General features: G+C 28.5%; 1 protein-coding gene across 1 annotated transcript in view; it reads left to right on the plus strand.

Moving 5' to 3' along the window:
- The window catches only part of dysf (neuronal PAS domain protein dysfusion), a 640,106-nt gene that overhangs the window by 180,858 nt on the left and 443,267 nt on the right, over positions 1 to 15,981 (plus strand). Inside the window, exon 2 of the mRNA XM_075370678.1 lies at positions 4,412 to 4,593. Within this exon, the coding sequence (XP_075226793.1) occupies positions 4,412 to 4,593 (182 nt within the window). The remainder of the gene's footprint in view (positions 1 to 4,411; positions 4,594 to 15,981) is intronic.

Genomic DNA, 15,981 nt, shown 5'->3' on the forward strand with positions numbered 1-15,981 from the left:
GATTAAAGTATGACTAAAAAGTATAAACAAGTTTTTAAAAATTTTGTAGCATTTTATTATGCATAAATATTTTTTTCCAATGCATAAGATAATTGGAGAATTCAAATTTAGAAGAAAGGATAGTGAATAACGTTGTCTTATAGATTGGGAAGAAAAGTGATAAGCATATTATGATAAAATGAACAGTTAGTGGAAGTAAAATATCCTTAATTATTATAAATCCAGTTTAATGTACAAGTAAACATATCAAAGATTTTAAAAATATTGCTCTATACTTTATATCTTGTAAAAATTAACTATTTAAAAATTAATTAAGAAATATAAATCTAAATGTTATTCTTATTTTTTGTTTTGCCTACTGAGGACCCAGGGAAGTAACATTTTGTATTAATTTTTCTTTCTTCTCGACGTTTTCTCTCCTGGTTTTCCAATAGTACTTCGTTTTGATTTTCTCTTATCACTTTTGACCAGATGATGTTAATTTTATTTTTACCTTATATTGGAAACTCTTTGAAATATTGTATCAGTTTTCTGAAAGTTTTTTCAATTATTTTAAATTCTTTTATGTCTTTTTGAACCACTTAAGTCCACTGACTTCTGTCTTTTTGTTGTTGTAAATAAGATTCAGATTTTTTTTTTGAGCCTATTTTAATTTATTTTCATAACATAGTGGAAGAATTTGGCTCTTTTTACTGATGGAATCTTGTTACTTTTGAATTTGTATGCTTATCAAAAATATTTATTTGTCCTATGAGTTTTCTCAAAACTTTCCTTCTTTTTTTATATTGCATTTATTTCACCTGATATCAAACTGATGATTCATTACAATGCGTAAAGGCTTTCTGGTTTGATTTAACATATTGAAATGCCTGATTCTGACTTATATTGAAATTTTTGTCTTTTTGATGTAAATATATTTTGTTAGTTGGAAAGCCAATTCCATTTTTCACGTTCTAGTTTGATTGGTTTCTTCATATAAACCATTAGGTCCTAATTTGAATTATTTCTCTGAGACATTAAAACTGATTTTTCCCTATTTTTTATTAGGACTAGGAATCTTTGATGTTATTCATGAATTCTGTCTTTTGCGGGAAATTTTTAGGCTTATTTTCTCTGTGATTTCTTTTAGGTGATTTAGTTGTTCCGCTATTGTTTTCAGATTCTTTGAGAAAATTTCAATATCTTATAATTTCAATTCCTTTTAATTTCGTACCCAGTTTTATTTTATAATCATGAAAATAGTTTATTTTGTTAAAAATCAATTTTGGTTGACTGTATATATGAACGTTATTTGTGCACAATTCTACTACATTAGTAAGGTTAATTAGCTAATAGGTTGAACCGGAAATGTAACTTGCCGATCTCCGTGCGGTAGCGTCTCGGCCTTTCATTCGGAGGTCCTGGGTTTGGGTCCTAGCCAAGCATGGCTTTTTTCATACACTAAAAAATTTCTATTTCATATCCTCATGCTCAAGCTTTGAAGCATATATGGTGAATTAATCATCCCAAAGTTTGTTGTATTAATAAATATTAAATAACCTATCACAGCAGATAACTGTATCTATACGTATTTTTGAATAATGCTGTTGATCAAATAACTGACTGTTTATATGTTTCTTCATCATTCTCTCTCTCTCTCTCTCTCTCTCTCTCTCTCTCTCCCTCTTTCAATGCATTTTTAATCTCTGTATAAACTATAATAATTATTAATACTGTACATAAAATAGCTAAAATATATTCAGTTATTCCTTTCATATTTGTCTAATATCTTCTACAAAACAATTATTAATAACAACGGAAAATTTTCTGTTAGCTCCATATGCATTTTATTTTTTTTTAAATTTAATTTTTATATCCATCGACGGTGAACAACTTTTAAATCCACTAAAACATAGTTTATTTTAAGGTGAAATTTACGAAGAATTTACATAATTTTGAACTAAATTTTACTCTAATCATGCTCTCTCATGACATATTCATGTTATTAGATATGGTGCTTAATTCTGATACATGATTTCGTTAGAAATGTTTTCAAATTACGTTCGTTTAATTCTCCAACGAGAATTTTTTTTTCTAGAAAAAATCTATCTTTTATATCCGTTTTTTAAATAAAAATATTATTTGAAATTCGCTCTTTAAAATTTCTAATTTTATACAAGTTGCATCATCAAATATTTTGAATAAACTACCGTAGTTTAATTAAGAAAATTAATTCGATTATATAATTATTAAGTTATTACAATATGGTGAAGAAATTTAACATAATATTATCTTGGGTTACTATTAAATAACGTATCTTATACACTGTATATTTGATCGCGTGCTTTGTTGAGTTTCATGTTTCCATATAATTAGTTAGTGACTGATTATTGACTTCACTATAGGTTATGTAAACAAAAAAAAAAGGAAAAACCCACTACAAATTTAATTTACAGCAATTTACTTTCTTTTAACAACCTACGTTTCTTAACGATTTTTTATTTTAAAATCACGTCAACATATTGTAAAAATGATATAAATGTCATGTAAGTAATTTTTTTTGTTATTAATAATGCGAAACTTTTAAAAGGTATAGTAATTGTAAATAGTTATAGTTTGGCATTGTCTTAGGATATAAATAGATAAGAATTTATTTTCGTCGCACAATCTGAAATATTTTGAAGTAAAATTATGTAAATTTTTCAATTAATTTGGATTATTGCAACAAAACAAAACTTCACGTTTATTTATTTTTTTAAACTTTCCTCTAAAATATTTTATTAAACTATACCAAATTGAGTAAAAAAATTTTTTCTTCAAGAAAGGAAAAATCCCTATTTGAATTTTAAACTTTTTTAATTCTGTTTGCTTTAATTTTCCTAAAGTCTGAAATCTTAAATATAAGGGCTTAATTTTTTATTATATTAGACTTTTTGATTAAATAAATCATGAGCGAATGAATACAAAATTATATATAAATTGTTATAATAAACTAATTTTAATATTTTATTTCAAATGATTTTACTTTTCAAGAATAGTTTTTAAAAAGAAATGAATAATACATATCAGGTATGGGCATAACAGTAGTTAATATTTTGCTTCAGTTTTTAATGAAACTCAAACGTTAAAAAACCTGATCCTTACCTTGTATCCAGAAAATATTTAATTGTATACTTTCACATTATGTAGATATGAAATTTACATTACTCACTATTTATGAATAATGAAAAGCTTCTCACTATAATTTATGATATAGTGATATTATAACAAGCATATATACTCTGTACATGCATTATAAATTGAAAACAAGATTTTTGCGTATACCATTGATGTTGAAGTTCAATTTGCAGTCACTTTGTTAGCCATGAGGTGGTTACGAAAATTTACATATCTCACCATCTATAAAAAATGAAAAATAATAAACTTTTCTATTAACTCTACGGTATCTAGAGAACGAATACCCCTCTTTTCTTAGAGCCTAGTCACTATAATTTATGAAATTAGTGATATTATAATAATCAGAGCACTTTGTACTCATATAATAAATTTAAAAGGAAATTTTTGGTGCGACACTGTTACCGAAGCTCAATTTTCAGTTACTATGGCCGTATGGGGACGATGTCCACCATGGTTTAGCTTTCACTAAATGTAGATATCAGTTTACCATAAAAGTAATAATTGAAAAGAACAATTTCAGTGAACAAACTCAGCAATGTCATACCAATAAAATTCGACAATTATCATTAATGTTAACATCAATAACTAATCATCATTACATATGAACTAATACCAATCGACTTTAATAGCAAAATTTAAGAGAAAAGATCCGAAAGAGTTGCCAGATTTTGATAAATGTTAGACTTAAAATTGTTTCATAGTATTTTATACATTTTATTCTCTAGAAGGATACAGTTGCAAACATCTGAGAAACAAGATATCTTTTACAGGTATTCAAACATGATTTTATATGACGGTTTAAAACTTGATTATATTACCTGACTAACGACACTCGCTATTAAATATGATACGCTCTCAGTTTAACCCATAATATTCCTCCAATAATGGAGTTATCAACGTTTTGAACCTTATTCAAAGTTTAATAAATACAGAGATAAATAAATTATTCAAATCAACCTAATGCTTTTTAAGCTTCAAATGATCAACTGTACAAATTAACACATAGACATCTTGAATTATTTATAAACGTTTTCTGCTTTAGTAGTCGGTACATAAAATATCCAAAGAAATAATTAAAATGTGGTAAGGGTGTATTGCAATTAAATAAATTTAATCTATACGAATACTAAAAAAATACTACTTTTTTTAATTAATAAAATAGAAATTAATAAATAAGTTAAAAAATAATAATGAACCATAAATATTATTAAAAATTAATATTCTCAAATTAATAATATTATTTTTTATTTTACAGTTTCGACGCAAGCAAGTCTACAAAAGGGGCCAGTAAACTCCGTCGGGATTTGATCAACGCGGAGATCGCCAATCTGAGAGACTTGCTTCCTCTACCGCCGAGTACAAGGCAAAGACTCTCCCAACTACAACTGATGGCTCTTGTCTGTGTATACGTCCGCAAGGCCAACTACTTTCAGCAAGGTACGTTTTCAACCTATCTGTACTCTCAATAATAAGTCTTATCAGTTATATCGAAATTAAATTATAACTTACATGTTTAAAACAGGTATTATGCCTGTATGTTATATACGCTACTAAATTTACTTTACGCAAAATGTTCGTCCTTTTTATTAATCAACATCTTCTACGATTCATGTTAATAACTCCTTTTAAGAAATGAGGGGCATATTTTTTCTACAACCTCTACTGAAAATATCAAATAATTGTTTCATAGCTTTCTTCATTATCTTTGTTTATTTAAACTAAATAACAACTCTTCAATAGTGTATGAAATAAGTGAAATAAATTGTTTACTTCCTGCCATTATTTTCGTTCTTCAGAAAAACCCAATTTCAATAATAAAACCAAAATTTTTAATAAATAAAAAAAGGAAATTAAATAAGGGCTGATCTCTGTGGCGGAGTGGTGGTAGCGTCTCGGTCTTTCATCCGGGGATCCCGGGTTCGAATGCTAGTCATGTATGACATTTTTCATAGATACAAAAGATTTTACTCATATCTGACTTAAGTCAATACTTCTTGATTTTACAATAATACTTACCCACTGTTTATTTACTTAAGAACCCACGTAAAGCATAAACATGGTCCGAGGGAGTGCCCTTTACGTCTAACGAGCCCACCCGTCTACCGGCTGTAAGTTCTGCATGACAGGCAGGCCCGCCGATAGGATCTTGATTTTCACACCTGCCTCTAACTCCCAGTGTGAAATCACCAGACCCGACAAAGTCGTGCTCAGTGACCCACCGCAGAAGTTGGGATTCGATCTTGCAATGCCTGCTTCAAACGGAGGCAACCAAAAAGGCAGCTCTGCCGGGAATCGGTCCTTCAAGTGCCTGCCTGTAAGAAGCGCGATCCACAAGCCTTACCTGCCGGGACTCAGTCTTATTAGCTCAGAATTGATCACATACCATACAATTTCCGTTTGGATGACCGAGGAACTTCATCTTCGGGCAGAGCAGTCATCCATCTTATGACCCTCCGAACCACAAATTGCACACCTCCTCAGGCAGGTGTACTGGGCCCGCTGGTGTCCTTTCTGACCGCAATTAAAACACAGTTCAATGTGGTCGGATCCCTTGCAGGTTGAAGACATGTGCTCTAACTCACAGCACCGAAAGCACCTCTCACCCGGATCACGTATTCGGGCCCTGCAGTTCACCCAGCCAATCTTCATTCGCGTCACAGTCATTTCTTGGCCGCACTGTAAGTCGTAATAACAGTCACATTTTGCATCTTAATAAACTCTGGATGCAGTGAGGATATCCGAAAATCAACGTTCGTCCCAACTGTCCGTCTCACTGCCTCCGGGACTTCGCTCTTGCTCACTTCATTCTCAATGTTATGGATGTGAACCACCGCACGTCGGCTATCTTTCGTCTTTAAATCCACCTTGAAGTCAGGTACACTGCCACGAAGAACCGATTGTGGCACATTCCTACAAAGCCTAATCAATGATGGTGATGCGTACGAAGCGAAATATTAATAGTTAATAATTCATCATTATTGCATCATTATAGTAATTTTTAATACTTTACACAATTTCAGGATCCCTGTAATTATTGGGATGTTAATATTGTTCCGTTAGACTCTTAGGCGTCTTCTAGATGGTTCTTTAATACTTGAAGGAAAAACAAGTTTTTTTCTGCATACATTTAATTTATAAATCGAAATAATTAGTAACATGTTATTGTGTTTAATAATATTAGTAACGTGTTGTTTCCATTTTTGTAAATCTCGATCTTTCAACGGATTGTAAACGGGATAACAGCTAATTGATGCATGAATAAGGTTTTAAGCTATTATCTGGAAGGGGTTTTTTATTTTCACGTTACGGTTTCTTTGTGGATCTTCTCCCAAACTTTTCGTGTATACATAAAACCAACTTTTTCTTTCTTTGGTTTTTATAAATGTAGGTATATAAAAGGATAGTACGACGGAAAGCTGCCAAGTTGTTCGCCGCTAAAGTTTCCAATCGAATCATTCAGTTTCATTCGTAGTTGCCGACTCAGCACGTACAGCCTCGTCTATTTTCTCCCTAGATATAAATTGATTTACTCGGTGTATAGTATAAAGTAGATAGTATAGAGTTAAAAGAAAATAATAATAATAATATTATTAGAAAGTGTAATGGGTTGATCTGAAGTGTTCTTCAACAGTAGTATACACGTTCATATCTTCGGTATCTTCAAAAATACGCTTGCCTGTTTTCTGCGTAAAATGAATGAGTTTAACGCAGATAGGATTCATTCGTTGTAAAAACAGAAAAGTAATTATTTTTTTTCGAGTTGGAGAAAGAAACTTCAATTATAATAAAAAAAGGGTTAGCCCAAACTGATCTTCGCCATCTACAAACGATATGTAAAAATATTAAAAAAACTCCACATTTTTCTTTAATTTTAACTTATATTTAATAGTTGAAACCAAACTGGATTAATAAAATTTGCTGTTTACCTTGTTTATATTAATAAAGTAATTTATTTTACTGTCTAGCATTTCAACAAGTAATTTTAATATGGAATCAAGGAAAAAAATTTAATTGAAAAAAGAATTATGATACCGCACGCATATAAAACCAACGGAATAGATCATATTTCACACTACGGTACAAGTATAATATTCTAGGCTATATAAATAAACTAAAAGGCGGAATAGTATTGCATAATTAATAACCCAGACGAAGAATACGCGCATTAATTATTTGTACCAAAGATTAATACGAATTGTAAATCAATCTACATAAATATAATAACAAGGGACGATAGGTTATAAAACATTATATAATATTCAGTACTAGGAGTATAATATACAAAACATATCGATAATGTAAACATTGTGTATAACATTTCACCGGTAAGCTAATATTCAAATTGGTTTATAGTAATTAATTCAAACCAATTAAATCTGAATAATTTTTGTATGCAGTGTCAAGACGCTAATTTAGTAGAGAGAGAGTACATAACAGTACACAATAAACCCACACGGAACAACTTTTCTTTATCCTTCCTACCAGTATAGCTATTACAACTACCACAATTCTCTATTGTCTTCAATCCAAGAAATGTTGGCACGAATCAAATCTGTATAAAAATATAAATAAAATAATAAAAATATCGTAATTTATATTCATTATATAAAATAATTGAAATATATGTGACAGTTTTTTTAAAAGTTTTATTATAGTTAAAATTCAATAGATTATTAGATCTCATAATATTCATAAATAGCAGTTAAGAAGTATAGTATAAAAATAGGGTAAACAATAGACTTCTTTGTCCTCCAATCACGTTATCGTTTCCATAGTAACACTTCTATCGCTGATTCAATAAACTAATAGAAAATAAATTATTGATTTGTAAATCAATTTTGAAGCCTACTTGGACTTACGAACTAGAATTTTGGGGTACAAAAAGCAATTCCAAATTGACATACTTGAACGCTACCAGACAAAATCACTGAGAAAAATGCTAAATATATCCTGGTATATAAGCAATAACCTCATATATAATGATAAATTAAATTACGAACCGTTCAACAGGATATCTATCTGGCCAGCCTACGACATCAAAATTGTTTGGATCGGCACCCAAATTATATGACAGTAAATTTAATGGATAACGGAATCAGTGATTTTTCAAGACTGATGAAAAACAATATTCTTGGTTTGAATTATCGTTTCAATTAGGTGACTTGACAGTCCGGTCTTATGAAGTGCTCTTCTATTTCAATACTTTTATTTCGTTATTATTATTAAGTCACAAACCATTGGATCTGTGACTAAATGTTGGTTCAAATAGATCTTACTTATTGTTCAATTCTCTTACTGAACAGATTTTAAAGTTGCTACAAAGTTACAATAAAAAAAAAGTTAATACAATAATAATCTATACCTGCGTTAAGCGATATGTAAAGTCGTAAAAAAAGTTAAAAAACAAATTTTGGTTAAAAAATTAAACCAAGTTTTGGAAAAGTATTTTTAGATCTTTGCTTTTATATCTACATTATAGATGTATATCTACAGATATAGATATGTTTTGTATTTATATATATATATTTTTGTATATCCACAATTGTTTTTTTGATAAAAAGGTCAATGTGCGCTAAATTCAATGAAATATCTACGTGTTATGTTATAGAAACATTTTACTACAGAAATTTTCAAATTCGTTTCCGAAAATCTTAACAACGGTATTTAAACTCTTAGCTTCTAATACCTAATTCAGTCGTTATACCTTAGGGATTACACAATTACTATCTCTTGATAAAACATTCTCGTATATTCTTAACTACAATTTGAATTAGTGTTAATAATTAAACTAAAAAAATGATAAACGATTAAAGTATTCAAGTCAACGTTTTAGAAATGCGGATCGTAAATAGTTTTCCCCACTCCTTTTCAGTATCAAAATAATCCTTTTAATTGCAATACATCGATGTTTAAACAAATAATATTCTGTAAAATTTGTTAAATAATTTTTTTAATTGTATTTTTTCTTCTAAATACTAATGTTCAGGTCTGATGACATACAAAACAAAATAACTAGATTTAAAAAAAAAGACGTAAATGTTTTTGACTTATATATTTTATTCTGATTAGTTTATTCCCTGAATATTTACCAAAAAAGTTGCGTTAACTACAATAAACTGGCTTTTTTGAAAAACCAAGGTAGTAGAATTCAGTAAGTAATTATTTTCTTAGGTGCAAATTAACGTGGCGATGATTTCGCCTGAAGGCTGCTTTAGGAGGAGCTTTTTCCTGAAGTCGGTAGTTGCCGGAAGTAGTAGCACAAAGTTCCCAACTTATGGAAACTGAGGTGTTTATCTAATGAAGCTCGGATCTCTTAATGCGAAGAGCTTTTAATTAAGTTTCTTAAAAGTCTCTTAATTATAAATTTCTTTGGATAATCATTTAATTTTAAATGTATAGCCTGACTATTGTGATGTAGAATATATTTCAGAGAAAATATATACGTAGCTTTGTACAGCTAACATTACAATTTAAGTACCAGTTCACTATAATAGTACAGCCTAATGTCTACTGAAATATTATCTAGTATTTCCATATTGTAACTTAGGTAATAATATTTTTTTTTGTATCTTTTTTCAAAAAGAATCCGTTTTATGGCAAAAGCATTTTTCGTTTTAAAAAAAAATATTTTTTTAAACCAATCTTTCTTAAATGCACACTTCATCCCTCTTCACAATGTTTATGTTAAAATTTTTATTAAAATATTAAATGAAAGTCTAGTAATAAAGAAAAATATTACCTCAACCTAATTTTGGCAAATCCTTACAAGACAGTAAGTAACTTTAAATCTGATAAACAGTACGATAACAAAGTAAAAAATTATTTTGAATAATGGTTATATGATAAAAGAAAAACAATATTACAACATATAACTTCTCCCAGTAAGATTATTTTTAGTCATTAAATTTTTGCTTTATTTAACTTTTTCACCATACACTTTACAACAAATAACATCTCCCAGTAAGATTATTTTTAGTCATTAAATTTTTACTTTATTTAACTTTTTCACTATACACTTTCTACATAATTTTCAACAAAATTATATGTTACACTAGTATATTATATTATTAAACGTAATATTTTTGAGATTATGATGAGAAAAATTGGAAAAAAAGATAGTAAAACAATTTGATAGAAAAACCTGTTCTATTGATTTATACGAATAATTATCGATTTATTACAACACATAAGCATCTACGCGCACATATTCATATGACCACACACACACACACACACACACACACACACACACACACACACACACACACACACACACACACACACACACACACACACACACACACACACACATACACATACACATACACACACACACACACACACACACTGAGATAATGTGATGAGAGGAGGGGGAGAGAGAGATAACATTATTGATGTAAACATACTTCATATGCTGATTAAAAATTTAAAAAAAATTGAACTATGTTGTTATAGTACACACTATAATTCTTTTTTTTTGTGCTAACTGTTCATGTTTCCCCCAGTTGAAACCATAAGTAAATCGTAAGACAAACTATGGCATGAAAGAGGATCACCCAAATATATTCCTCAAGATTAAATTACACATAAATATGACCATAGATATTAATAATTAACTAACTGATAAGAGTTAAAGTTAAGTAAGGACTTTTAAAAAGAGTCCAGTTAGCGAATTATTAATATTAATATTAACAAATATTGAATTATTAATAAACCATAAACATACTAATTATACTCAATCCGAGACAAATGTCTTCCTCACTGTTAGAATCCATAGTTTGCCTCAAATAATTATCTCACAGGCAGCGTCTTTGCCTATTCCTCAAAGAATATAAACTTCAATAAGGCCGATTAGTCATGTTTGGTAAGAAAGAAACGAAAAACAAAGAAAAAATAGTTAAATGAAGTTAACCACAGATAAACAGAATAAAACGAGTTAAAAGAAAGAAAAGTTCCGGTAGACGAATAGTGTACCTAATCATCACTTAGACTAGCCTTGCTAAAAACGCCAAACTCTCCAAAAGAGGCAAATCAACTCAACAGTAGATATCTATCAGTTGCCCATCAAAATAGCCGTCAAACGTGAAGTCTTTTGAGACATCTGATATCGCGCATTGTTCTAGGTAAACTTAAAGCAACCAGTATACGAATTCAATCGGGATAAGTACTTCGAACTTAAAAACCCAACCTCCTCATATACAAAAGGCCCGTAATTGTTCATATCCAAATTCCCGTAAATCTCACTATTCCTCACGAACCACGCCGCTTTGCTAAGTTCCTTAGCACCTTGCTCTGAAACTGCCGAATGACATCAACGTTGCTGTTTGCTGTTACTATTAGTGCCCTATAAATTTCTATTTATAGTGCCCTATAAAACTCCGTAGTTCTAAACTGGATTTGAGAGCTATAACTTGTAATTTAAATTTAAAAATGAAAAAAAGTTTATTTTTATGTTTTTTTCTTGTATATTAAAAAAAGGGAGAATTAAAATGAGAATTAAATATTAAGATAGAGAACCATAATATGCAAGAAGTAGAACAATTTTGCTATTTAAATAGTAAAATTACTGAGGATGACCAAAGATATTTAGATATAAAAAAAAAATTGATAAAAAAGAAGGGTTTTCATGCAGAAAGGCTTCTAATATTAAATATAGATTAAAAAAAATTAAAAATAAATTTTTGAAAATATAGTGTAGTGACTTAAGGTAATGGAATATGGATAGTAGGAAAAAGAGAAGTGGAAGATTAGAGGTTTTAAAATTTCATGTTTTTAGTACGAGGATGAAAATTAGATAGTTGATAAAATTTGAAATGAAATTGTCTCAAGACGAAAAGAAGAGGAAAGGAATTTATGACAGAATCTTGTAAAACGATATACTAAAATCAGGTTTAATTAATTTTATGATGGAAGGACGTAAGAAAACTGTATAGAAAAATAAATATTGCAACATATGAAACAGATGATCGGGGATAAAATCTGTAGCAAATATATTTATGTTGAAATATCAGTACGGGAGAAAAAACGAATAACATCAAACTATTCAACTGATTGATGACTCATAAAAAATCAGTAAAATTCGATTAGAAAATCCTTATGGTCAAACATTTTTGTATTACATATATGTTAATGTCCAGTAACGGTAGCTTTTTATTATTAAATCTGATTCGTTTTATAATTTCTATAAAAAAAAATTAAATTATTTTTATCCTAAAATCAACGTTTATATTTATTTAATTTAAATTTGTAACAATTATTACAAATAGATTAATATAAAAATAAATTACAATAGATTGAAATGGTAACTATATAAATTATCTACAACTCAAGCAGACAGAATCTGTCCACTTAATCAATCGATTCAATATATCACCGTTGTGCAGTCACCGGTGTGCTTCCATATCAAGTAATCGGTGTGACTTAAAATATCTTGTTGTATATCTAGTATGATATAGTTAACGGCGGTAACATTTGCGAGTAAGTAGAGAAAAATCAAGTTACACAACTGAGATAAACAGTAAAGCCAAAAGTTTGAAAGCTCATTACTGATGTTGATGGATTACCATCGTTGAGCAGAATTATACTGTAATATATAGTACCCTGTTCTGTTATATCCTATGAAAGTATGATTCCCATCCTAGCTGCATCGAGATCGTTTAAGGATAGATAAGCATTTAAGACAAAAGGCGACATTAATAAACGAATAAGAAGGAGATGTGATCTTATCCGATCTGATATCTGTCTCGCTAAATAGATTGTGGTACTAGCTTCCTTTTTATATCACTAAGAAAAAATATTTTAAAAAAAATAATGATAAATTGACAACTGAATTAGCTAATCCGATCAACAGTCAATAGGTTGAAAAAATCTGTAATGAAGCTTCGTACATAAAATGATTTCAACATCATAACTTATTCACCAATAAATAATGGAATACAAGTTAGCTAAAAAACTAAATAATTTATTTACTTCAATATTTAAAAAAATAGCTAAAACATATATCAAAACCGGTTTAATTAAAAAGAAAAAGCCGACAAAAAATGTGACATTCACTTTGGTTACTTTTAATAATTTCAAAAAATCTTATTCTGTACCCATTAATTCCTGTTGGAATTATTTCCCTCTCATAAATACGTACCGATATGATTTAATATTTATTTTTATTATTTCAATATAAAATAATTATTTAATAGAAACTTAAACTACTTTTCTAACATTTATTTTATTACTTTTATAATTAAATAGTGAAATTTATTTTATTTAAAAATTGTATCATATTATTTACCTGGAAGTGTTCGACAACTTTCGATTAAACTTTCAACATTGTTCATTATTGAAATACATTATTGTTAATCGATACTCATTAAATCAATGAAAAAAAGTCCAGTATACAGACTTTTTTTAAATTAGCTTTATTCCTTACATACATGTCCTTGATTATTTAAAAAAAAAAAAAATTTGTCTATTCATAAACTAAGAAATAACCCGGCAAGATTAAATTTTTATTAAAAATTATTCGCTTAAAAAACCTAGCCAATTATTTTCTGTAGGAAAATTCGGCGTTTTTTGGGGGGGGGGATGGTATAAGTACTTTATTAACTTATCATTTGCCGTTATTGAATTTAGTTTTCATGTATTCACATTCATAAAATTAGATAGACCGGACTGTTTTTAAAAGGGAATCGCTTTCAACATTTCATTTACGAACTAGTGAAGACACGATAAAAAAAAAATTTAAACATCCAAAAATATTTATAAGGCTTAATAAGAAATTTTATTTGGTTATTACTAATTATTCAGTATATAATTTAAAAAAAGGTACGATTAATACATGTGAAGTATTTTTAAAGACGGAAATTTTTAAATAGCAGAAATTTATTTGGCACAAAAATATGTTTTTAATAAAATTAGAAGTATTAACTAGTCAATACTATGGTAAAATCAGAATTTTATTGTATAAAAACGTTTCTTCTACAGTATGAATTAAGTTGTTAAATTTTAATATATGAATGTATAAAAATGAAGATGTAATTTACGTAAGTTACGAACGTGTACTTGAATAAATCGGGAAATAAAAAGCAGAAACACTTCCAAAGGCAACGTACTTTAATTGGGAATGCTCTTAAAATATTCAAAAGTACGGAAATATTTAAAGAAAACAATAATTTCTAATGAGAATATAAAATATTGTCATTTTTATAAGTCGTCTGTTTATATAATTATAATAATTAGAAAAATATAAAGCCAAACAAAGGAGAATTCAAAATGAGGCAGAGTAGAAAAAATATGATTTAACTCGTCTGGGCAGGTTTCAGTGGTTTCTCCTTAAGATGGTGTATTTTACAAAAAAATCAACTTAATCTATTTCATCCTTCTATTAAAAATAAAGAAATATCTAGAACATGTTAGAACATGAACAAGTTAGATTGTTCACAATCAAAACATGCTATAAATGAATACATTTTTTTTCATACATTTAATGAATTAAATTATGCATTAATATTACATTTAATATATTTAAATTCATTTAATACATTCATTGGATCCAAGTATTATTACTACAATCTTATTTGTAACTAAAACAGAAGATGGATTAAAAGACATTTTTACAAAGAATTGTACCAAGTTCGTTGGTAAGAAACGAGTAATCACAACCCAATTTTTTTAATTATTGCTCTTATTTTATATATTCTTTCCTGCTGTTAATATATAGATAATATTTCAAGTTGATTACACGGTTTTTTAAAGAATAATTACAAATTGAATAAAAAAAATTCAAATTTTATACAGTTGAAAAATTTTTTTTTGTTAATGGTGCAACAAAAAAACATTAGAAACTACAGTTAAGTTTAAATCTCGATTAAAGACAATCAATGTCATATTAGGCGATAATCTAGGCAGAACAGTGATTTGTGTTGGACATTAACCGTGAATTCTTCTACACAATAAAATATGTAAAAATAAAAATAGTAAACTTATGTGCAAAGGCAAAAGGAACAAAAAACTTTTCCGAAAATAAACCAATTAATTATGAAAATTCGTAATTTAATACGAATTAACCAATTCGTACTTAATTTTTACGAAAATAAACCAATATTCTACTATTTGTTATCTTTGGGGCCTTCATATGGGCGAACGGCTTACATGCAACATCATATTGAAACAAATCTACAGGTTGATTCGTAACAAGAATAATCCAATCATTTATTACTGTATTTGTAGTCTTTTCTTAAATCTATATGGACAAGGTGCTCAGATTTTTAGATACGTTATTCCTGATAAAATAACGCTTTCGTTAAAATTTCTCTGTATATTCAACAATTCCCATTTATTACATTCTGATTTAAAAGTTAATTTCATGTAAATGGTATAAAATGTACTCAAAATTTCACTCCTAATTGCCGGTTCACAACATTCAACTGGCAGGTATCTGAAAAATCTACTAAATTTTATTCTAAGTTTGGAAAGAAAATGGAGTTGCCATTTTTTCCATTAAACTGAAAAAAGTCAAATAAACGTTTTTCTTTATAATGTTTCGTTCACAATTTTTTTTTATTTTTATCATAAAACAATATTACTGAATATATTTTTTTGCTTTATAACTTAATTAAGGGAGCCCTGAAAGTTTCGGTGAGAGTCCTGGAAGTTTGAGGTATCAAACTTCCAATTGGTGATTTCTCCTTAATTTTAAACAGTGTAAGCAGGACTAATGAATTTCCTTAAAAGGCGATGCCCATTTATCTAAAAAGAAATCTTATACTGCTGTGCATTACAATGTAAGGTTAAACCGAAGGTAATAAAATAAACTTAGATCGGAAGTGTTTA

This window comes from Lycorma delicatula, chromosome 7, assembly GCF_047948215.1.
Source record: "Lycorma delicatula isolate Av1 chromosome 7, ASM4794821v1, whole genome shotgun sequence".
NCBI lineage: Eukaryota > Metazoa > Arthropoda > Insecta > Hemiptera > Fulgoridae > Lycorma > Lycorma delicatula.